The sequence below is a fragment of the Lepisma saccharinum genome, chromosome 16 (assembly GCF_977018435.1).
Source record: "Lepisma saccharinum chromosome 16, izLepSacc3.1, whole genome shotgun sequence".
Lineage (NCBI taxonomy): Eukaryota > Metazoa > Arthropoda > Insecta > Zygentoma > Lepismatidae > Lepisma > Lepisma saccharinum.
This window is the reverse complement of record NC_139244.1, coordinates 13,906,228-13,931,292: the sequence shown is the minus strand read 5'-3', so window position 1 is coordinate 13,931,292 and position 25,065 is coordinate 13,906,228. Positions and strand designations below refer to the sequence as shown.

General features: G+C 38.1%; 1 protein-coding gene and 1 non-coding gene across 2 annotated transcripts; one reads left to right on the top strand and one right to left on the bottom strand.

Moving 5' to 3' along the window:
• Positions 1-2,444: 2,444 nt before the first annotated feature.
• Positions 2,445-3,107, top strand: LOC146000159 (uncharacterized). Its single transcript, XM_083137500.1, has one exon. It carries the CDS (start codon positions 2,445-2,447, stop codon positions 3,105-3,107), a length of 663 nt encoding a protein of 220 aa, XP_082993626.1.
• Positions 3,108-17,179: 14,072 nt separating this feature from the next.
• LOC146000632 (U5 spliceosomal RNA) lies at positions 17,180-17,299 on the bottom strand. The gene has a single exon (XR_014443506.1). It is a non-coding gene; the product is annotated as a U5 spliceosomal RNA (small nuclear RNA).
• Positions 17,300-25,065: the final 7,766 nt, after the last annotated feature.

Genomic DNA, 25,065 nt, shown 5'->3' with positions numbered 1-25,065 from the left:
ACCCCAGAGGAAGCCGACTGGACCAGTATCTGGTTTCGAGCCACCACTATGGGCGCCCGGAAGGGGGGGGGCAAGGGGGGGATGCCCCCCTGAAAAATGAAAGTCAACCAAAAATTATGTATTTCGCACATATAGTTTCATTTTAGCCACAATAATGTGTATTAATTATTGCATGATCACCATAAATTCAAATTTAAGCAATGTGTTTTTAGGGAACAGCACTATTTTTGGAGAAAATGTGCCTTGTTTGCCCCCCCTGGAAAAAAAATACCTTCCTTGCCCCTCCCTGGAAAAAATCCTGCGGACGTCCATGGCCACCACCTGTTTTTCCGTAAAGCGCTGTTGTCACTTTTGTCTGCAGTGTTTAGACATTCATTCATTCATGCGACGTTTTACTCCCATGGTCTTTATATTATATATAAAAAAAATAGCACAGCACAATAACACTAATCGAGATTCAACTCTTCAATACCAACAGTGAACCTAAAACTGACATAGGAATTTTAGTGGGGGACTGGATATTAAATTGAGGGGTATGCTTGCAGTTTTTATCTTACTATACTCGTGAGAGCCTTTATTATAAATTACAATATTATTATTTTTTTATTCCAATAATTGTAACCCAATTGAAGTGTATGGTAGCCTGATGTATAATTAGACTACTGGTATCACAAGCCACTAACAAGTCTCGTTAGATGCGATGTGTTCAGGTATATATTGTCACCCGCTGTTTTTATTTTTTCATCGGAGATCACGACACGTCACAACACCTCACTGAAGGCATTGTAAACTGCAACACCTCACAACCCACCAGGGTGCGAAATCATTGAAAACTGGTGAGGGGGAGAAAGTTCTTAACCTAAAACCCCCTCCCCACAAACATATGTGAATTATGTGATGTACATATTTCTAATGTTATTAAACGTAAAAATAAATTACTAAATTAAAATAATTATGATGATTATATTTTTAGAAATTAATTTGTTACTTTCATACATATCAGATAGTGTAAAGCAGCTAACTAATTCCTTTACTAACCGGTTAAAGACATTAATAAATTATAACATATTTGAAGTGGTTTTATTATGTGTAAGTTTTTGTTTAGTTTATGCACTATGTTAATATAAATCAATTAGATTTCATAGTTATTATTGTTTTGCATTCTTGTTTTTCTTTTATTGTGCGTATTGATGTAGATTTGTTAATGATCTCTTGAGAGAGAAAGCATTCAACACTCACAATCACACTAATTTGTGTGTGTTTTCGATATTATTCTTAGTAAAGTATATTTGAAATTGAAATTAATTGCTTATCTTTTCTTTGTTATAACAAAAACTCTACCCCCCCCCCCAGAATTTTTTTTGGTGAGGGGATTTTTGAGGCCAAGATTGTTGATGGGGGGAAATCCCCCTCATCCCCCCCAGGATTTCGCACCCTGAACCCAACAATCCAGAAATACAAGAAAAAAAGGAGCGAAAAGAACAAAACAGATCAGCCTTTCCACGTTTCTTTCCTTATGGGGTAAACTCTCAGCTGGGTTTTGCCCGCTGATGAAGTCACACCTGCGGCAGTCGTGAAAAGAGGCGTGTCTGGCCCCAGCTTTTCCTTCTAGTAGTCTTTGGTTGTTAGGGGGAAAACTGATCTTTCGGAACTTTCTTTGGTGAAAGTGAGGTTGGAATCCGGACGAGGAGTATAAACAAAACGCGGAAAGACGAAGTTTGTTCGTGTGTGTGCTTGTAGTGTGCTCGTGCGAAGTTCTGTATCTGCTTTTGTAATGATGGAGGCAGGACCGTCACAACGTTCTGGTGTTAAACCTCTACGCAGCGTGTGCAAACAGATGGTGCACAATGTGCTTGCATTCTGCGATAAAGAAGCATTAGAATGCCACCCTCTAATTCCAATTTCGCAGGCTACAAAACGTGCGAGTGCAATCGCGGGCGTATCAGAGGCGACTGTGAAGAGAATTCGCAGTGAAGCAAAGGGCGAAGGTAACCCGCAATTTCGATCACCCCGAAAACGCCAGAGAAAAAGCGTTATTGAGAATGTCGCTTTAGACGATTTTGATACTGCTGTAATAAGATGAGCTATACATGAATTTTACTTGGTCGAGAAAACTGTGCCAACCATTCGTAAATTGCTTCCTGTGTTGAACGAACGCATTGGGTTTCGTAGGAAACGTGAAACCTTAAGGGAAATTCTCCACGAGATCGGTTTTTGTTTCAAAAGGTCACAGAACAAAAGAAAGTTCATCATGGAACGAAACGATATAGTTTTAGCTAGAACCCTGTATTTGAGAACAATACGACGTTACAGTGTTTGTGGACGATACGTGGATAGACAGCAACCTTACATTTGGAAAATGCTGGCAAAGTAAAGACGAATGTCAAGTGGTTCAAACCGGTAATGCCTTATGGCGCATAATTGTTTTGTGTCCGGGGGGAGAAATGGGTTTCATACCGAATTCAAATTTATTGTACAAAGCCAATACAACAAGTGGGGATTATCATGGTCAGATGAACTCGACGATCTTCGAAAAGTGGGCAAAGGAAAAGCTAATTCCAAACCTTCCCCGTAATGCTGCTGTTGTTATAGACAATGCCCCTTACCACACTATCGTAGTGAACAAGGTTCCAACAGCTTCCAATACTAAGCAAGCAATTTTAGATTGGTTCGTTGCAAATAAGATCGTGCATTGTCCCCAAATGCGCAAAGTTGAGCTATTAGATCTGGTGAGAAGAAACGTGCCTGCAAGGAAAATATTCAAATTCGACACGATACTCCAAGAACATGGATATGTTGCTTTAAGGTTACCTCCTTATCATTGCGATATTAATGCCATTGAATATGTGTGGGCAGATGTGAAAAGATTTATTCGTGATCGCAACGTAACTGGTGACACAAATATGTCAAATCTGTTGATATACTCTGAACAGGCGATTAACAGTGTCACAGTCGAAAAGTGGAAGAAACACTGCTCTCATGTGTCTTCATTGGAAAATATCTATTGGGACAGAGACGGAATAATCGAAGAAATCTGCGAGCCTCTGGTGGTCAATTTAAATGACAGTGATGAGTCAGCTTCCGATTCGGATGACTTGGACGATTGAACTACTTTCACAAAAGGTATGCTATTTCACATTTTTTCACATAATTTTCTGCACAATGTCATTCAAATGTTTCTGTTTTTCTGTATGCTTATGTGTTGCACATCATCTTTACGAACATTTCACTTGCGTCATGTGTTTATTTTGTTGAAATGACGTTTTATTTTTTGCCAAAATATTGGAGAGGGCGCGACCCCTGACCACCATTCTAACAATGCCCCTATAAGTGAAACTGCAATTCTTTACCCTACTATCCTTCTATTTAAATTGTAAGAAGGACAAACGGCATGGTTGTGCATGTCCCTTGGTTTTCGTTACTTATGTTCTGGTGGATAAGCATCCTCGCAGATTGGTAACACTGCTCAACGTGCAACCGCGAGCGGCTTTCTCCCGCCTCCCTTCCTATCGCCAACTTCCCCTTTTTCTTGGCACTTTGCCAACTGGAGCTCTCGGATCGCTGGTCAAACAGTAGGCATATTTGTCACATCAAGAGGTAGCTTATTAAATAGTCTTAATCCTAGAGCTTCATAACTCTTCAGGCATTTTGAGTGTCTATGATAGGGTATATTTATACGCCTGCTGTTTCTTGTAGTATAGGAATGTAAATCTTGTCTACTTTGTAGCTGTGGCAAATTTTTCTTTACAAACAACAGCACAGTGTAAATATATAAATGGGCTCCAGAGGGCTCTGAATAGGTAAAAAAAAAAAAGGTAAAGTGCTCCCCTGTGCTTAGCACCATGCCATGAAGGCGTATAGGGGGTGTGGGGGTATGAATAGTGCAACTTTAATTCTTGCCAACCGATAGAATAGCAATAGTATTGATGGGATGGTAGGAGAAAGAAAAGAGAATAATACTGATAAAATATATAACAGTATTTGGTGCCTTCCAGTTGACAAATAATGAAAGGATATATCTACGACTTGTGCTCAAGTTTCAAACAAGGTTTTATTGTGGTAGAGTAGATATGAGCAAGTGCATCAATGTCTAAGTCATAAGGTGATAAATATATTTATTTTATCTGAGAGCCTGTGGTGAACACTCCATATACCCTGGGGTAGTGCATGCCACCTCCATCTAGGAGTGGGTGTTCAGGGTGGCTATTCACCAAGAATTCCTTGAATTCTGGGAATTATGCATGAATTACCGGCTCTGGGAATTCTGCAGGAATTTTTCTCCTTAGATGTGCAAAATTTCAACTTTTATGAATCCAAATCCCATTGAATTTATATATATTTATAAATGCCCTGAGGCAAGTTTTTCAGTTTGGCTTTTATTTTTATTGAGGGAGGAAAGTAAGGGTGTGTGGAAAATAAAACAGAATTCTCTCAATTTGTTTACTTTGAAAGTATCTTTTTACAGAACAATCTGTCGAGCAGATGAAAAATTATTTCAAGCTGAGATATCTTGAAGCTGACTAGGTAAATTTGAGTTTGCAATTCTTATACAATTAACAATTTTTCGTAGCTTAATATATCCCATAACATTTGTGAGTTATGTTTGCAAATGTAGTTCAAGTCTCTGAGTATGGAAACAGCAAACGTAAACTCTGCACCTCAAATGTTACACTGTTTAAGTGAATTGAATTAGAATTTTTGGATACATTGAAATTACACAGACCCTTTATATTGTTAATGTACGTATTTACATTTGTATTTGTGTGGGCAGTGAAAGGCGGTAATACGTAAGGTTGAAATAGAGAAAACATGTGCTCATACCCTTGAATTTTTGAAAAGTTCGCCTTCAAAATTGGGAATTATACTACCGTAGAATGTTATCATGGTCCTAGAGTGCACCACCCTGGCGTTGAACATTTTCTTCAATATTATCAGTGCGGGGAAAAAAGAAAAAAAGAAAAAGATAAGTGCTGTACATACATACAAAGGCTGTTGCAGAGAAGGTGAGACTAATTCCTGTATAGGAAAACAGCGACCTCCATTGGCTAGCAAATGTACTAGGGTGAAAATTTGGTTCATTAGCTGCCGATTAAGACCAAAATGAGTGCAATAGATCAAAAAGTCGTGACTGCGTAGCAGTTAAAAGACAATAATGACATTTTTGTGAAATTGTTGTGCGTGTTGCATAACCAAATCACTATCAAAATTTCAAGGTCAATGCGCACCACCTAAACGACCTCCAAAAAATCTGAAAAAAATCAGACGTGTTTTTGGTCACAAATAGCCACTTTTCCACACTAGCCACCTTAACATTTCGAAAAAAAGTTTTTTCGATACACCCTAATGTACATGGATCCCTCCAAGAATCATTAAGATGAAACAAAAAAATTACAAACCACAAAATTTTTATTCAGAATCAGCCATATCGAGTAGACGTACATATTTTTCAAAATAGGCACCATTGACAGCTAAGCAAGCGTCCATACGCTCCTGCCACATTGTAAATGTCTTTGAAAATTTATCGTCAGGTAGCGAACTGAAGAAAACTTGTGCTGCGGTGATCACTTCTTTGTTCGTCATGAAATGACGACCACGTAAAGCAGCCTTTAAAAGTGGAAATAGCCAAAAGTTGCAGGGTGCAAGGTCTGGGCTGTATGCTGGATGTGGGAAAAATTCTATTTTTCTCTTCGTCGCATAATCCTGAAAAGCCCACGCAGTATGCGGGCGTGCGTTATCGTGGTGAAATATGAAGGAGTTCTTCAAATGCGGCCTCTTTTTTTGCTGCGTGCTGGCGCAGTCTCAATGACTACTTGTCTGCATTCACCGTTTGCCCAGGAGGGACAATGTGTTGGTACACCATGCCTCTTCGATCCCAAAATGTGATTAGCATCACCTTACCTGTGCTCTTCTGTTGCCGCACTTTCTTCTTGCGAGGTGACTGTGGCGACTTCCGTGTGCTGCTTTCTTGTTTTGTACGTGGGTCAAAGGAATGGATCCGTGTTTCATCGGCAGTTATGATTTGATCCAGAATGAGGGGAACATCCACACGCTGCTGCATCTGTTCTGCTGTAAGAAAATGCGGTACCCATGCAGAGCAAACCTTCTTCATTTTCAAATGATCACGCAAAATTCGGTGGATGGTGTCCTTCGATATGCCCAAATGTGCACTTAGCGCTCTCACAGACATATGCCTACCATCACAAATAATTGCTGCAACAGCTTTCACTAGTGTCTCGTTAATCACAGACGGTCTTTGTCCAGGATGTGGAAGCAAAGTGCCTGATTTGCGCCCATCTTCGAACAACTTGTGCCACTGTGGCTGTATTCAGTCTGTCTTGATCGGCATATCCCTGTTGAAACATTGCATATGTTTCCGCAGCACTTTTCCCTAAATGCCAACAAAATTTTATGGCATGTCGCTGTTCATCTTGAATACTCATCACGAAAAGCAATGTTATACACAAAAATGTGATGAGGTAAACGTTCCACGTAAATCAACACAGCTGCTCACTAACGTGGTTTCGCAACTTGTGACAACTTGTTATGGAAACAGAATGAGTCATCCTGCACGACGCGACTAGTGCCGAAAACATAGGCAGTGTTGCCAAGCCAGGAAAAAATCTGTCTCACCTCTGCGACAGCCTTTGTACATACATACTTGAAATATGAAGAGGTGTGTGGGGGTTTTGTAGCTCCAACTACCGCTCTTTGTTTGTCACTTCCCAGCACAGAGCTATCGAAGAAATGTTTAGGTTACATTGGACCAGGGGCTGTTCTATAACAAGTTCAAGAGCTGTGGAACAACCATGAAAATATTGTGTTGCTTTTTCAAGCCTTCATGATCTGTGCACTACTTTTCTCCCTATGTCTCACATAGAAAAAGTTTTCCTGTGCTTTAGACTTCTCTTATTATCCTAAGGTTCCATTATTTTGCATGCAGTTTGAAACAGTCTTGCATTGGAAGCATTATCATCAGAGTTGTGAAAATGCACTGTGCCTTCATGCAATGGTGTCACATTGTAAACTACTGTGACAGTATGTACATGGCATTACATAGTAACTATGTAATCAAAAATAAAGTTTTGACGCTAATCAAAGGGGACACCCTGGAATGGTGGCCCCGGGTGTAGCATCCTGGGCAGTTGCCAAGGGCACCTGGCTATGAGCTGTGTCTGCAGGCATAGCACAGCACCATACGACGAAAGGGGTCCTGGATTCGAATCTCGGCCTGCTGGGCATGGGTGATCTTTGTTCTTTGTGAATACCTCTTCATCAATGTCATCTTCACTCATCCCCATCTTCACGATTAGCCAAAACTCAGAAAAGCAAAGGAAAATAAAAAATCAATCATTCCGAAGTGACATAACGTCACTTGGAAACGAACCTTCACAAATAAATATAACCTTTTGTACTGAAGTGAAACGACAAGCTACATATATTGCTTAAGTGGCTTGCGTGGTGCTCGGGCTGGGTCGTTCTCTCTATAGCATGCATTATCACCTTGGTCTGCTGCTTGTGAATGTACATTGAATGCTTTTGTACAGATTGGAAGGATAGGCATGCACAGGCTAATTTTTATGGGTGTGCCTTAAGGGGTATTAGCACTAAGGGATAATTCACACTAGACAAGTGACATGCAACATGCTGCAAGAGACACGTGTTGCATGCAGCTTGTCTCTTTGGTGTGAAACTCTTGTCTCTCTTCAGTGTGAATTCTCCCTAAGGGACCCATAAAACCGAAGTGACAAGTGTCACGCGACACGATACACACTGTTAAAAACACCGCCCAGTCAGAATAACACCCAAGCGACAATCAACACCTGCAGTTTGTCGTGTCAGGTGTCACTTGATCTCTCCCCCGAAGTTCAAGGGTTCGAGTCGCAGCTCAGGTGTGGATGTTCTTTGCCAGTGTCCCTTCATCAATTTCATGTAATGATCATCGTCGTCGTCGCAATTAGCTAAAAGTGGAAGATAGGTGACGTAAAATAATAGAAAAAATATAAACATGTTAAACAGTTAGCCAATAATATAAACCTATTTGTACAATACCTACACGATTTTGATTCTTGCAACAATTCCAAACGTAACATTTTCTCCTATATTATTAATAAAAATTACAAGAACGGGATTTACAAGAATTATCACCTTGTAGACACTGTACTCGGCGACATTTATTTTTTCTTCTTTTCTCTTCATAAAGAAAAACTATCATCAACCACAAACACTATAGCTACATACAAAATTTGCTTGAAAATGCTGAGAAGAAATCTAGCTGAAGCGAAATTTTCGCTATGCAATGCATTCCCATTGCATTTCATCAATCAACTACCCCTCCCCTCCCCGAAGATAAACTCCGAGAATTAATTTTGTGTTCCAGCTTTCAAGCTGCAATTTTCCATCCTCATAATCCAACACAAACTTCCATATTTTAGGATATCTGAAACAATGAGAATTTTAACCACACTTGACACGTCATTATTTGCTTGTCTGCTAGATGACTGACGTAGTCATTTTGTAATTTTTATTTTCTGTTAAACATTATTATTCTATTATCATCATCATTAACATTTTGGAGGCATTTCATTAGTATACTAGTATACACTGCATCGTACTATCACCACAGCTATCACTGACTGGCACTATGCATTCATTTATTTATTCTCATTTGTTGGAAGTGGAACAGGTAGACCGCGTGGCGTTCGTCCCCCCTGTCCTCTTGGTGTCTGGTAAAAATGGCAAAAGTAAATATCACAAACAGAAAGCAAAAGCAAATTATAAATATTTGATATATTTGGTCTAGGAATTAATTTGTGCGGTTGTTACGCACACATTGAAGCTGTAGTTCAAACAAAATACATAAATACCTTAAGAAAAATATTGTCCATCGCGAGCCACCACTTTCGCCCATCTGTCAGGCAAGTTATGGATTCTGTGGCGAAAGAAGTCCTCATCCTTTGAAGCGATCCAGTCAGAGACCCATTTTTCGATATCTTCTGAAGAAGTGAACCGCTGTCCAATCAAATCGTTATTCATGCAATCGAACAAGTAGTAGTCCGAAGGAGCAACATCTGGTGAATACGGCGGGTGGGGTAAAACTTCCCATCCGACATTTTCTAAATAGGTTTTGACCGGTTTTGCGACATGTGGGCGAGTGTTATCATGTTGAAAAATAAGTTTATCATGTCTGTTCTCCCATTCTGGTCGTTTCCTGGCCAGAGCTTGCTTCAAACGCATTAATTGTCGCAGCTCATAGTACACCACACCTTTCATATCCCACCATATGCACAGCATAACCTTTGCATAGTGAATATCTCATTTCGGTTGTGATGGACCTGGTTCACCAGGCTTCACCCAGGCCTTTTTTCATTTCGGGTTCTCGTAATGGATCCACTTCTCATCGCCAGTAACAATGCGATGCAAAAACCCCTTTCTTTTCTGTCTTTGAAGCAGCAATTTGCAAATGGTTTTTCGTCTTTCAACGTGTCTGTCTTTCAATTCATGTGGAACCCAATGTGACATCTTTTGAATCATTCCCATGGCTTTGAGGAGTTTGAAAACTGTTGTTTGATCAACACCTAATGCTTCTGCAAGTTCTTCCTGCGTTTGACACGAATCCTGATCGAGCAATGCTCTCAATTCTTCGTCTTCAAATTTTTTTGGCTGTCCAGGTCGCTCTTGGTCTTCCAGGCCGAAATCACCACTTCTAAACCATGTAAACCACTTCTGACACGTTCGCTCAGCTAGCGCATGGTCACCATACACTTCCACCAAAATACGATGACTTTCGGTAGCACTTTTCTGCATGTTAAAGTAATGAAGCAGAACACCCTGCAAAAACACTTTATCTGGCACGAACTGCACCATGTTCAGTTGACTACAAAATGCTGTTGTTGACGCGTCAATCAACTGCCCTATACTACGAACGATGCGCGCTGACAGGAGTTTTCAACGCATGTGTGGATACACAGAACTGTGGGACGATACGCTCGTTACGCCATCTCTTGTCCAGGTGCACGAATTAATTCCTAGACCAAATAAATAATTCATATGTAAATTGTAAAGAAGAAAAATATTGATGCTGTGTTTAACAAAATCAATATTTATTCAACTTTGATTTCGTCACTTTACAATACTGTATTTAACCAGAACTATATTTATTCACCTTTGATATCGTCACTTTACATACATTGCAAGAAAGTGCTACACTTTGAAAGAAATCCTGCTTTGATCTTTTGTTAGCACCGTTGGCTCTCCTAGTTTTCTTCTTTGGCAGTTGTCCTCTCTCAGCCTGCAGAATCATTGCTTTCACTGCTGCATTTTCTTGGTGAATACCAGTGATGATGCTAGATAAAGGGCAACTAGGGCACTGCCCCACAACAATTTTAACATAAAAAGTTCATCTGAGGAGACGATCGGTATATAACTATTTTTTCCCCTCCACTCCTACGTTGCTGCAACCAGACGTACAGGGTGTGCATCCTGTGTCAGGCTAATATATTTCTGCGTCCTGTTGGAGAGAGTCAGATCTCAGATCTGCCCTGAAATGTAACGTCACTGACTGATCCAAAGCTTTACAGCATAGTCAAGGGACGGTACCCCCTCACAATGGAAAAGCGTAAAATTCGTAGCCGTCTTTGGGCAGTGGACGAGGTGCCCTGCCCACTCATGTTTGCCTCATTCACCGTTCAGTGTTTCCAACTCTTGGCAGGCACTTCATTCATTCTTCCAGCCTTCGTACTTTCACATTCCTCAGTAAGATGCAGCAATAAGCTAGAAAAAAATATCCCTCGAATGCTTTTCTTCGCTCTTGTTCCAGCGACCTGAAAAGTTGACAACACTTTTTATTGCCCAAACTAGTCCATTGGTGTTTTCAAAAAGATCCTCCTTCCTTTCCATTGTATACTGATTTGGATTTGAGTTAGTGTGTGATTGCGTTGCGTTCCATCTGTGTGCGTATTGATCGCTTATGAAATATTTTTTTTTTCGTGAGTGAAAGAGTTTATAGTTACTGTACGTGTGTATTTATTTGTGTGGTTGTGTCTGTGTTCCAGACAACTTGACATGCAGATTATCTTTGTAAGTATAAACGAACTTTTTTGGGGGTACATGGACAATGAAAAGTGTTGTAACTGAACTTAACGGTGCATCATCTTCCTAGTTAGTTATTGATATTAGATGGGAATTTGTTACATTTCATTCCAAATAGTGACCCATTGTTCGAACAATTTACTTACTCTATGTCAAGGAACTCTTCTCAAACACCTTAAAGAAAAATTTTGAGGTTATCTGCCCCCCCCCCCCCCCACACACAAGAAATATGTACCCTGCCTGCCTGGAAAGGCATGCGCCGCCGCCCCTGGTGAATACACCTGATTAGCTTCCACAATATAGCCTACAGTCTGTAGGATGTTTACAGACCACCAAATGGAAAAACTTGTTTTATAGGTTCTAGCTTCAAGCATATTGTATGAAATGTTCTCTTATAACATCCAAAATCAAATCATTTAGTATGTTAGGTTCACTTGGATTGAACAGATGTTGATTTCTATTCTTCATATCATTACGACACTTGGCTACCTTTACAGCATTGTAATCAGGTGGATGATTATGATTTTGTTTCAATAAATTTGTTTTTAGAATTCCTCGACACTTGAATTTGTTCCTCCACCTTATAACATTCTTCAGATCAGACTGTTTTGTACACGCGTAGAAAGAAGAGCTGCTCGAGCTTTCCGAGATTTAACAATTTTCATTTTGAAAAAGTAAATAAGTTCGTCTCTCTGAGAGAAATCAGTGACACAAATTAGTGCGAGGGGGTTAGATAAGGGCTGGCTTGAAGTCCTGCTAGTAACAAACATGTGTGATTGGTCAGCAGGTGTGCACAAAGTGTAAACTTGTCTTCAGTCAAGATGAAAACCCATGCTATGCTGCAACCTCCGCCCCCCTCTAAGTTTCATCAATCACACATGCTTCAAATTATTTACAAAGGTTATGATGATATGATATGATATGATTCATTTGGTAAGTTTTACTTAAGATACACACATATATATTGGTGTATCATAACCCTTGCATATAAAGATATTATACTTGACAATTTCAGTTTCTGATTACACATACACAAGACCTTGAGTCCTTCACACTCTGACCATTAGATATGTCTGTATGCATTCAAAAGACGAGTATATTCTTGTATGCTGTAAAATGAATGTTTAATAAGCATGGTTTTGATTTTATTTTTAAACTTCTCCACTTTTGGTTTGTGTCTTAACTCTCTGGGCAACTTGTTATACAGGTCAACTGCTGAGTTTTTAAGTCCCTTCTTGTAGAGAGTAAGATGGCAGGTCTTCATTCGAATTTTGTCTTTATTTCTCGTGTTCAGGCTATGGATATCTTCGTTGGTTTCAAAAGTACTAATATTTTGTTTGATGTATACCAGACATTCATAGATATACAAACAGGGTAATGTCAGCAAGCGGAAGTTACGGAAGAAATTTCTGAACGAATATTTCCCATTGACCCCTGCCACAATTCGAAGTGCTCTTTTTTGTAATTTAAACAGTATGGAGCTATGTGCCTTATTTCCCGAACTCATGATTCCATACCTTATTAATAATAATAATAATCCGTTGCGCAACAGCCCATGAAGGGCCAAGGCATACCTACCGACTGCCAGTCTCCCTCCCACGCTTTCTTTCGTCACCTCTAAGCGTGGAGATCTTCAACCAGTATTGGAATAGTCGGGGGGTCAGCCCGACGTATCCCAAGCCGTTATAGTAGGTCTTCTTGACCGGATTACGCTCACTCACTCGGAGCTCCCCAATTTCCTCACGATGGTGGGTTGCCACCGGCCCTATACGTAGGCCGAATAAATTCCGACCAGAGCCAGATTCAAACCTACGCCGTCCCACAGCGAACGATCTCAAGACGAGTGAATGCCTTAACCCGCTCGACTACGGAGGAGGACCCATACCTTATTGCTGATTCAAAAATTGCTACATGACTTCTGACAGACCAAAATCTGGTAATGTTTACCATTACACGTAGTGCAAAACAGACTTTACTTAATTTTTGTTGGAACATGTCGATGTGGTTTGAGAATTTCAAGTGTTCATCTAAAACAATACCCAAAAATTTAGTTTATTTTCCATGCATCAAGTCTGTATTTTCCCAGTCAACAAGGTAATGTTACCACAACATTGTGGCAACGTTAGCCCCTAACATACCTAACGTTGTTACAATGTTGAATGTATGTTGATACAATGTTGTGTCAACGTTTAAGGGGCATTTATTTCAACGTAGGTTGACAACGTTGTGGCAACATATACTGAACATTATGTTGCAATGTTAGGTATGTAAGGGGTTAACGTTGCCACAACAATTTTGCAACATTACCTTGCTGCCTGTGTAACAATGCATATTTAAAATATGGTTATATTTTGCGTGGTAAGCTATTAGCAATCTTGCCAAGGCATTTTTGTATATAATACATATGCGTAACAGGAAAAACTCATGTTTGTAACGTCACAGTTTCTCTTTACATATTATAAAAACTTTTCCTGCTCCATCAAAATAGGCAATTGTTAGTCTGGAAAGTTTGATGAATTAACCAATCTCTAACTACACCTGGTAATCAATTTTTAATTTTTTTTTTTTTTTTTTTTTTTTTGCAGTACTTAGCTCCTGATTATATAGTCTGGGATAAAAATATTTATCATGAGAGTTTCACTTGTATTCACCACATTTCATTTTCTGATCTTCCTTAACTAACTAACTAACTCTCTACCCTACTTAAACCTGAAGGTTCATGGCTGCAGCAACACAGGCCTTCCATCTGTCCCTATCTTGAGCAAGATCTATATACTCTTTTCCACCCCTACCGATTTCCTTTAGGTCCATCTCAACGTTGTCCCTCCATCTTCGTCTTGGCCTTCCTACAGGTCTCTTACCATCTGGTTTCCCAACAAGAATCCTGTAAACTCCTCTTTCCTCTCCCATTCGTGCCACATGGCCTGCCCACCTAAGTCTTCTTGATTTAATTATTCTAATAATATCTGGACATGAGTACAAATTATGTTCCTCTTTCAATGTAAGGGACCAAGTTTCACATCCATATAATACTACAGGCAAAATGACTGTTTTGTATATTTTAACTTTTAGTTTCTTAGATATTAAACGAGAAGACAAAAGTTTATGAAGAGAGAAGTAACATGCATTTCCTAAATTAAGCCTACTTTTTATTTCCTCTTTAATATAATTTTCATTTGTTAATATTACTCCTAAGTATTTGAATTTGGAAACTGGTTCAAACGAGTTGTTATCAATAATTAGATTTTGATTATTACCTAACACTTGGTTTCGGCCTGTAAGCATATATTTAGTTTTCTCTTTGTTAACTTCCAAACCTATCTCTTTAGCAGTTTTGAAAAATATTTTAGCATTCTTCTTAATTGTATTCACATCATCCCCCAGTAAGTCTACATCATCTGCATATGCTAACAACTGAGTCACACCATTTAATTTTAGTCCTTCTTTAGTTTCTTTTACCTTCCTTACAGCATATTCTAAGGCAAAATTAAAGAGCAATGGAGATAATGCATCTCCTTGTTTTAACCCATCATGAATTGTAAATTTTTCAGACATATTAATACCCACACGAATTTTACTTTCTGTTTCACTGGTGCATATTTTTATCATACTAACAAGCTTCTTAGGTATTCCAAACTCTACTAATATATTATATAATTTATCTCTTTTGACCGAATCATATGCTTTTTTGAAATCAATGAATAGCTGATAGACATTTTGATTATATTCCCACTTTTTTTCAAGTGTCTGTCTGATGTGAAAAAAATGATCTGTAGTTGATCTGTTACGTATAAATCCACATTGATAATCACCTATAATTTCATTAGCATATGGGGTTAGTCTTGTTAAAAGAATGTTAGACAATATTTTGTATGTTGTTGAGAGTAGAGAAATTCCACGGTAATTACTGCAGTTCATTTTATCACCTTTTTTAAACACAGGAACAATTATGGATTCTTTCCACTGTTGAGGGATTTCTTCTTTATTCCATATTAAACAAATTAATTTATGAATCTGACATATTAATGAATTTCCACCATATTTAATTAACTCTGCGGGTATTAAATCAATGCCAGGTGCTTTGTTATTCTTTAGCCTTTTAATAGCATCTTTAACTTCAGTCAAGTTAGGTTCTGGAACTAAAGGTTCTGCTGTGTGTACTTCATTTACTTCTGATTTATGTCCTACATGGACATTTAAAAGGTAATTAAAGTAGTTCTTCCATCTATTTAGAATATCGCTTGGGTCAGCTAGAAAATCACCGTCTTTTTCTTTTATCAAGTTTACTTTAGGTTGCCACCCCTTTCTAAATTCATTTACACCTTTATATAAATCTCTGATATTTTTATTTTTGCTGTTTGTTTCAATTTCGTTAATTTTGCTTTTCAAGTAATCTCTTTTTTTACTTCTAAACGTGCGGTTAACTTCTCGCTTTATTCTATTATAATTGCTTAGATTTGTATCATCCGAGTTATTTAACCACCTAAGTCTAGCCTGATCTCTTATTTCTATTAGATTATGACATTCATTATCAAACCATGGCTTACTTTTTCTTGGTTTATGGTATCCTATACTTTCTTTAGCTGCTGATTCTATTGCATTACGTATGTGCTCCCAATTCTTATTTACGTCTGTTTCATTTATATTTTCATCATCATTTAAATCCTGCAAAACATCAAATCTATTTGACAGTTTAATTTGGTAATCTTTCTTAATTCTTTCATCAGTAAACTTTCCTGTATCAAATTTTAGAACTTTTAGATTTTGTTGCTTATGATTTATCACTGAGAGTGCAATTACTAAATAATGGTCACTGGCACAGTCAGCACCTCTATGTGTACGAACGTCAATTATACTAGTATGCCTTCTCTTGTCAATGAGAATATGATCTATCTGATTATGAGTTTTACCATCTGGAGAAGACCAGGTATATTTATGGATATCTTTATGTTTAAAAGTGGTACTTTTCACAATTAAATTCTTTGAGGTTGCAAAAGTAATCAATCTTATACCATTATCATTACTTAATTCATGAAGACTTTCTTTACCAATCGTGGGTTTAAATGTCTCTTCTTTGCCAATCTGTGCATTACAGTCACCTAACAGAATTTTCATATCATACTGAGAAAATTTATCAAAGACCTGTTCTAACTCTGCATAAAAATCATCTTTAGTATTATCATCTTTATCTTCCGTTGGTGCATGTATGTTTATTAAAATAATTTTACACCACCTACCCTGTAAAACTGCATATGATATCCTATCATTAATAAATTCTACTGTTTTAAGAGCCGAGATAATTCTATTATTTATGAAAAAGCCTGTTCCAAAATTATGATTTTCAGTACCACCATAGAAAAAAGTATAATTTTTAGTTTTACAATTCCCTTCTCCTGGCCACCTAACTTCCTGGACAGCTACTACATCTAATTTATAGTTAACTATCTCATTAACTGTACAGTGAAATGCCCCAGACCGGTAAAGGCTCAGAACATTCCAGGTGTCTAATTTAATATCCTTATTCCTAGGGTGGCCGCGGTGGCTCAGTCGGTAACGCGTCTGACTACCATGCTAAAGGTCCCGGGTTCGATCCCCGGCCGGTTCAAATCCGGGAACTTTTCTAACGTTGGAAGCGGCCCCGGCATCCACCCAGCGTCGAATAACATGCGTACCTGGGGGAAACCCTGGGGGGTAAAGGCGGTCAGGGGCGTGATGCTGATCACATCACCCCCATTCATGACCGGACCAAGAAAGTGTGGGGCGTTACCCCCACACCCCCTATACGCCTTCATGGCGTGGTGCTAAGCACAGGGGAGAGCTTTACCTTTTTTTTTATTCCTAATGTAGATCTTAGTCCAGGGACCTCCCAAAGTAGTCCCCACCCTGAGATCCGAATGGGGGACTATTTTATCTCCGGACACACCCGTAGCCAGGAATTCTTTGTAGGGGGGGCAAATTTTTAATATATTGTGTTGTATGAGCAGATATAGCAGGGTACACAGAGGCACTTGTGATTCCACAAGAATGAAACATGTACATGACCATCACTAGATTAAGGCAATAAGATACTCTGTTTTCAAATTTAATTATGTGGCCCGGTGTTAACCAGGCCAAACGAAAAATTAGTTATAAACTCATCTTTTGCTCCCCTCCACGGAAATCTTTAGTAAAAGGCGAAAGATTTATACGTATTGAAGGGAAGCCAGAGTTAATCGAAAGTAGCACGTCTTATTTATTTATCGAACAATTCTTGCCTTTCGCCTGCGAGATTCTACAAGTATGTTCTGTTTTCTTATTCGAAGTATAAATTTCGGTTAATATTTTAATTGAGTATAAAGAACAGTAAACTAATACGTTTTCTGAAAATACTTCTGCCTTATTATTTACATATTAGATATTTTTAGAACCATTTAATATATCTTTCATTTGTGCTGCCATCTAGTGTCAATATTTTCAATGCAATGCAATATTACTTTTGTTGCGAAGAAAATGTCAATGTTACCGGTCGATGCACTTTTACCACACAAACTGCATTCATGTCCCCCCCCCGCAAGAATCTAAAATGAGTTGTGTAGAGTGGGATGCATAAGTATTACCAAGCTAATTTTTCTCTCTTTTACGCAATGAAACTTCAAAAATTGAAACAAAACATCAAACAAGCTGTTAACAACCTCTGCACAATTCAATTAATTGATCTTTGGCACGGGCGTCGCTAATGAGGGGACAGAGTGGGACGACCCCGAAAAGGCCACAAAAAGTATGTAGAACAACAGATAATAAAATAAAAGTGAACGTTGGTGATAATTTTCATTATTTTTTCTCTTACATCCTACGTGTTTTTACGGAAAGAATTTTTACGTGTGCTGGTGCAGAGGTAGTCAGAAACTTGTACAGGCCCGTAGCCAGGATTTGTTACTAGGGGGGGCAAAATTAATCCATGAGGGGGCAAATTTTTAATACATGGTGTCGCTCTTAGTTACAGTAGTGTTCAAGGAAAGTCCACACTTATCTTAAAATATATCACACACAAATGCATAAATAAAATAATACTGAGTCAAATGTATAATTTTCACCATTAACAATAATTATTATTTTTCAGAGATGATACTTTTTTTTTTATTTCAATGCAAGCTGCCAGTCGCATTCAGAACGGCTTGTGGATGAAATTATTATGTGCATGGATATTCTACCATGCAATGACTTATTTCATATTAACAATATTTTTAACAAATGAACTGAAACATAGCAAGAACAAAATTTAGAAAAGCTACAGTACTCACCCATTCTTGAAAAATAGAATTCCTACGCTCCTGCTTCCTGAACTATCACACTTGACACTAATCACATTTTCACATTGTTTCCTAATTAACCCAATAAGTCCTCTATGCACCATGCATCAATGTATCCAAAAAGTAGACATATGAAGGAAACAAAAATTGAGCATCTCAACAGCAACACTTTCAACTTTAATTATACACTTGTCTATTGAAATTTCCTTTACAAGCAACTCCATCAACATCAACAGTCTGTTGTGTTTTGTCACTATTTCACATTTTCTTGGGGGAAAAAATGTTCAGCTCTTCATGTAATAAATTTGCATTTAACTCCTGCAACATGTTCATCACTTTAATATTAATTCATTCTGCACCAAACACATCCAACGAATATAGTATTAGTCTCAACACGAATACAAACAATAGTTTCTTGTGTTCCTTATTACATCATGCCTTAGTTTGTTCTCCAGAATACATAATCAAAACAGCTGCAACCTTCTTGTTCTATTTTTGTTAAAGCAGTGTAAAAATTTGTCCAGGTCAAGGTTTTCAGTTCTCTTCTTTTCAAAGGCGAGAAAAGTGAGTTTTGATTGTCGGGTAGTAGACATTGACCTCCTTTTTGGGCTATCTATATGGGTTAAAACAGAAAATGTAGATTCACACATTGCTGTACTACAAGGAAATGTTCTCACTGTTGCTAGCAACTTGTATGTGTCCTCAAAAGCTGTTCTCTGCTTGTAAACTTCCTGAAATATGCACGGATCATCAAATTTTTGCAAGTAATTCTTCACAACTTTTACCTCTTCTTTGGAAGGTACACACACACCCAATTCTCGAAGATATTTTAAATTATCATAATCAAGGTTCTCCGCTGCCTCAAGTCCTGTTAACAGTTTTTCATTGCTGGAAAATCTGCGAGCAAGTTCACATACAATAACATCAATCAACGAATAAAATATTCTCTTTAAATTTTCTGAAGAGAAACTTGATTCTATTTTTTCAGTGATGACAAAATCTGAAAATGACGTATTTGCTTTTCGTCTCTTGCATGGAAGCAGAGATGAGAAACTTTCGGCATTACCATCATGAGCATTCTCATATTTCCTATTTTCTACCTTTATTAGAGTTCTAGATTCTTCTAGAAGCACTTCTAGTGTCTCTTCATTACGTTTGTCATATATGAAATCAGTAGTTGCCTTGATAATATTAGAACTATCTACTAAACTTGTAGTACGTGATTGAAGACTTCTATTTGCAGGTTCAAGGGCTTTAAGTACCATTTTCATCAGGACTAATATAAATCTGAACTCAAACTTCTTCAGGACATTCAAAAGACCTACACTTTGAACAATGTTTTCTCCATCAAACTGTGTTCGCTGGGATTTTACTTCTTCAAGCGCAGCTAGAATAAGGTCAAAGTTATTGCAAATTATTCTGATCATTTGCAAGTGTCCAGACCACCTCTGAGGCAATAATCGCACCAACTGCTGTCCATTGTATAATCTGTTCACTTTATGACATTTCAGGAAACAATAAAGTGTACCACACTGCTGACAAAAATGTTGAACACTGTCCTCAAAGTCTGTAGCTTTCATTACAACAAGGTGAAGACGGTGATTGGCACAATGTATGTAAGGAATATTTCGCCCTGCAATTTTCTTTATTAATGCTTGAACTCCGCCTTCACGGCCACTCATAACCGATGCTCCGTCATAGCATTGACTTAACACATTTTGAGTTGAGAGTCCAGAGTCTTCAAGTTCTTTCAGAGTTAAGTCTGCAAATGTTTGTGCATCCAATTTTTCAGAAGACTTCATGCAAAGAAGAGATTCATTTGGCTTGCCATCCTTGACGTAACGAATTCCAATAGCTATCTGCTCACGGTTGTTTTTGTCTTTTGTTCCATCCTCAAGCAGGCTAAACTATGGTACATCAGCTGAAAGAACATCACTTACAATATCTTGTTTAACCATTTCAGCCATAATGCTTATAACTTCATTTTGAATTTCTGGGGATGTATATGTTGCATTTCCTGGCATAATTTTACTAGCTTCTTTGAGCTTTTCATCTTTTTTCAAAAACAAACTAAATAAGTTCATAAATAAACTGCGTTCTTCACTTTCCTCCAAGCTGTAATCGCCTCGTAATGGTAATTCATTTACCAATAGAAACTGAATAACCTCTGCAATGGATTTTACGTAATATCTTCTTTGTTCTAACACACTGTCTTTTAAAAGTATCGAGACAGAGCAACCTTTAGATTCCCTTTTCCTTTTTTCTTTCCACTTCTGCATTGCTTCAAGATGGGAATCTGAAGTGGAATGCTTTGGAAAACCTTTCTCTTTGCTAAGAGCATTTTTCCAGTTCGTAAATTCTCTAACTGTAAACACATTCTCTTTTGAACAGAATGAGTTAAACTGCCTACATGCATAGCAAAATGCAGCATCCCTGGAAGGTGAATATTCTAGCCATATATACTGCTTGAACCAGTCCTCTCTAAATCCTCTTCCATCTTTTCTCGGATAGACTTTTAACTTTACTTGTTTTATATCTTCACCTAATGTTGAAATATCACGTGTTATTGTTGTGTGTCGAAAATACTTTCACCTCAGCAAGGAGATGCTCGTTTTCAGATGATGGCGAGGCTGGGGGAAAATCATTAGACACTGTACCTGAGTTTGTGAACTTCTTGCTCCTCACTATGAATTTATCCATCTTTCTCTGAAAAATCAGTCTATTAACACACAGTTGAACTTAATTGGCACTCACATCGATAGCATCTTTGCAAATTAGCCAAAAGTGGCAAAAAATGCGAAGTAAAATAAAGCAAATAAAAAATCATCCTCACAAGTCTTCCGGAGGATGAGGTGTGTAGATTTTTTTGCCAGTTTTGGTTAATCGCGCCGAAGAGGATGATTCGTGATTAGATTTAATCGATGAAGGGACACACACAAAGAACACATGAGTTCAACTTTGTGCAAATTTGTGCACAGAAACGCTACTGTGAGACTGAACCTACAGTTTAACACCGGATTTGAACCAATCTGCCTCCACTGGGTATCGAATCTGGGACAATTTGATTAAAGAACACTCATACCCAGGCTGAGACTCGAATCGAGGAACTTCGGTGTCTGGTGGCAAGATTGAAATTGGACCACTAAAAGCACTGGATCACCAAGCCGGATGAGTGCCTCCATTCACCTCCTGAACTATGCATTATAGTGAGAGAAAGGGGGGAGGGGATGAGAAAGAGAGAAGAATGGAGAGAGCTATTTTAAAAAAATAATAATAAAGTCTTGTACAATAAATGTTCTGAATTACAAGTTTAATTCCTTACACTCCCAAAATGTATTTGATACAGTTTTGAAAACAACCGTGTGCAGGACCAGCTCAAGGTAAAATTTTCACCCAGGCGAGGTGGATTATTGGCGCCCCCCGTACTTTTCACCCTCCCCCACAATTTTATACCCTGGTCTCTCTACTTTCCACCTTTATCCAATGAGAAACATGGCCGTGTTGTATATTTAAGTTCTTAATGACGAAAAGTAATAGCCTTATTTCTTACAAACTTTAAATGTTACTGTTAAAGAACACGTTCGTTGCAGGTATGTATTTATTATTTAATACCTACATAATAATATATAAATAACAATAATCTCTTGGCTTAAATTTCTACATAAGTTTGCAATAAATTATGTTATATCACAGTAGCTTACATTAATTTTTTGTCTTCACAAATCCAATTCTCTTTCAAACAAATAGTCACGCTTACACCAGATATGATCAGAAATAAGGTTCCGACATTATTCAAGGCGGATGCACAGTTTGTCACCCACCCATGGGCGTCCGGAAGGGGGGACAAGGGGAGGCCGTGCCCCCCCTGGAAAATGAAAGTTAACCAAAAATTATGTATTTCACACATATAATTTCATTTTAGCCACAATAATATGGGTTAATTATTGCATTAACACCATAAATTCAAATTTAAGCAATGTTTTTTTTAGGGAACTACACTCTTTTGGGGGAAAATGTGACTTGTTTGCCCCCCTGGAAAAATATCTTCCTTGACCCTCCCTGGAAAATATCCTGCGGACGTCCATGCGACCCACCCCCTCCCACCGAGGACGGAGCCCTGGCCACTCTCTTGAGTCGCACGAATCATAGTGTGAATCATAGTGAAAATAGTTATTTTTTCTGATAGCTTGAAAGGGGTCTCGTTTAAATACAATAGCGTACTTGAATTTTCAAATATCTGCCTGCAAATTTAACGGAACTTCTGATGGTTTTTCCCATGATCTTTTTCATCCCTATGACGTCACGATTTTACAATTGTCTCGGCTTACCAAACAAGGCCGTTATAACAGACTTTCCAAAGCGGACGGCAATCAGGTTTGCCCTCACCATCATCCCTTCGTGACTCATCCTCAGACGTCCTCATCCTTGGTAATCATCTCGCCCACACCCTCACGAGTCACGTAACCCAAGACTTCATCTTTCCTCATCCTTACAAGTTTTCCGGAGGCAGGCCGTAGCCAGAATTTTATTTCGGGTAGGGGGGGGGGTCATCCCTTATCAACAGCCGTCGTCTAAAGGCAATAAAGTGTGGGGATAGCACTGATGATGAATTTATCAGTATATTGTAACTTATTATACAAGATGTTTAATCTTACTAAGGAAGTAAAGTTAATTACCACCAGGCACGTAGCTAGGGGAGGGCTCGGACGGCTGAAGTCCCCACGAAATCCTACAAATGTTTCGTTGGCTTATACACCTACCGCTTTGAAGCTCCTCCGAAATGAAATTATGCATGCGCATAGCGTATTTATTCTTTTCTATATTAGTTCTAAACATTCAATTCACAAATATGTACCCCCTCCAACTTTTTTGATTTTAGATGGGAGGTGCTGATAGTGACTGCCTCCCCCCCCCCGCACAAATAAAATTCTGGCTACGGACCTGATTACCGCTATACAGTATTTTCGTCAAATGTATGATTTCGGGGGGCTACTGCCCCTAGAGCCCACCCCCTGGCTACGTGCTTGGCCACAGGGGGTGAGGATGAGGTCCGCCCTCATGAGGGTTGCCTTCTGGATGGTAAACATCTCTGAACTCGCGTACAAATTCATTGCTGAATATTTTGATACGCGTATATATTCACAAATTAATTTAATTTTCTAATATATAATGTATCAAATTTGTGTCCAAAAAAAAGTTGAATTGAAATGGTTCTCGCACATCTGAATGCAGTGATGTCCGTTGAACCATAGAAATTGCAGGCTCTTAGTGCTAACAGTGTTGGACACGTTCCATGTACATATTTACTCCAGGCTGTCTACCAGTCAAGAAATCATGCTTGTGGTCAAGAATGTTTGCTATTTTTTTTACAGTGTAGCGAGTTAAATTGTTATATACTTGTCCTGGGATTTGATAATATTGAAGGTAAAAAAAAAAGGTAAAGTGCTCCCCTGTGCTTAGCACCATACCATGAAGGCGTATAGGGGGTGTGGGGGTAACGCTGAATATTTGGAAATTTAAATTATATTGAGTTGTGTTTAAAATTTGTCTACTTTGGTTCTTAAGAATTACATTCTTGTATGCATGAAGTTTTGTAAATATATTACATAAGTAATGTGTCCATTCCCAATCTAAGATGGAATCTGGAGCATTAATTTTTACATGCATTAATAATTAAAGCAAGTCAAGCACAGCTTCAGTTTTCATCTTCACCGGCCTTCTAATAAGGGTTTTTCATTGAATGAAAATATCTAAATTTGCAACTATGCCTAAGTAGTGAACGATTAAATAAGGTTAAGAAAAAGGGAAGAAAAGTCAAGAATTTTGGATTTGTTATTTTGGTAGACACCCTGTACTCCGTTGATTAAAAATCTGTTTTGCAATGTGAATTGACAATGATAATGGATTTGAAAAACAGATGCAAAGACCTTCAAAGCAAGACCAAAATTGTATTTGTAGGACTACAATACTATAAGAGAAGTAGTTTCGCAAAAATTGATAAGAATAGTTTTTTGACAAATTTTAAAAATCTGAAAATTAAGAATTGTTTAAAATCTTTCTGGTTGCACCGTAATAAAATTTCATTAGAATCGGACCACCCATTTCTTTTTTATAGAATTTAAAAGTCCAAAACCAAGAATGAATATATTATCACTGATTAGCTACAAAGAAGAGCTGTATTTATATATATTACTTTGTTTATTTTTCTCTCAAAAATGGTTATAAAAATCTTCATAAATTTGAGAAAGTGGGATATATATTTAATATATGTCCAATTATAACACCATTAAGCCTTGTTTCCATGATTATGAAAAACTAAATATGCTGACCAAGGGAGTAATTTATTTTATTAAAAACATAAACTAAAACGTAACGTTTCAACCTTCTAGCAAGGTCTTCATCAGACTCTGTATCAAGTACAAAAGTAACAAGATACACAAAAAGGGCATTATATATACACAAACATTACTCCCTCCAGACTATTAGAAAGTTGTTAGGAACTTTTTGCAGGTGGCTTTCACTTTCCAACTGTACTCTCACCTAAAAGGCTAAACATAATTACTTTCATATAGAATGTGAAGAGATATTCATATAGAAGGGAGAAGGGAGAAAAATTAAGGAAAAAGAGCGTGAGATATTCTATAGAAGGGAGAAGGGAGAAAAATTAAGGAAAAAGAGCGTGAGATAT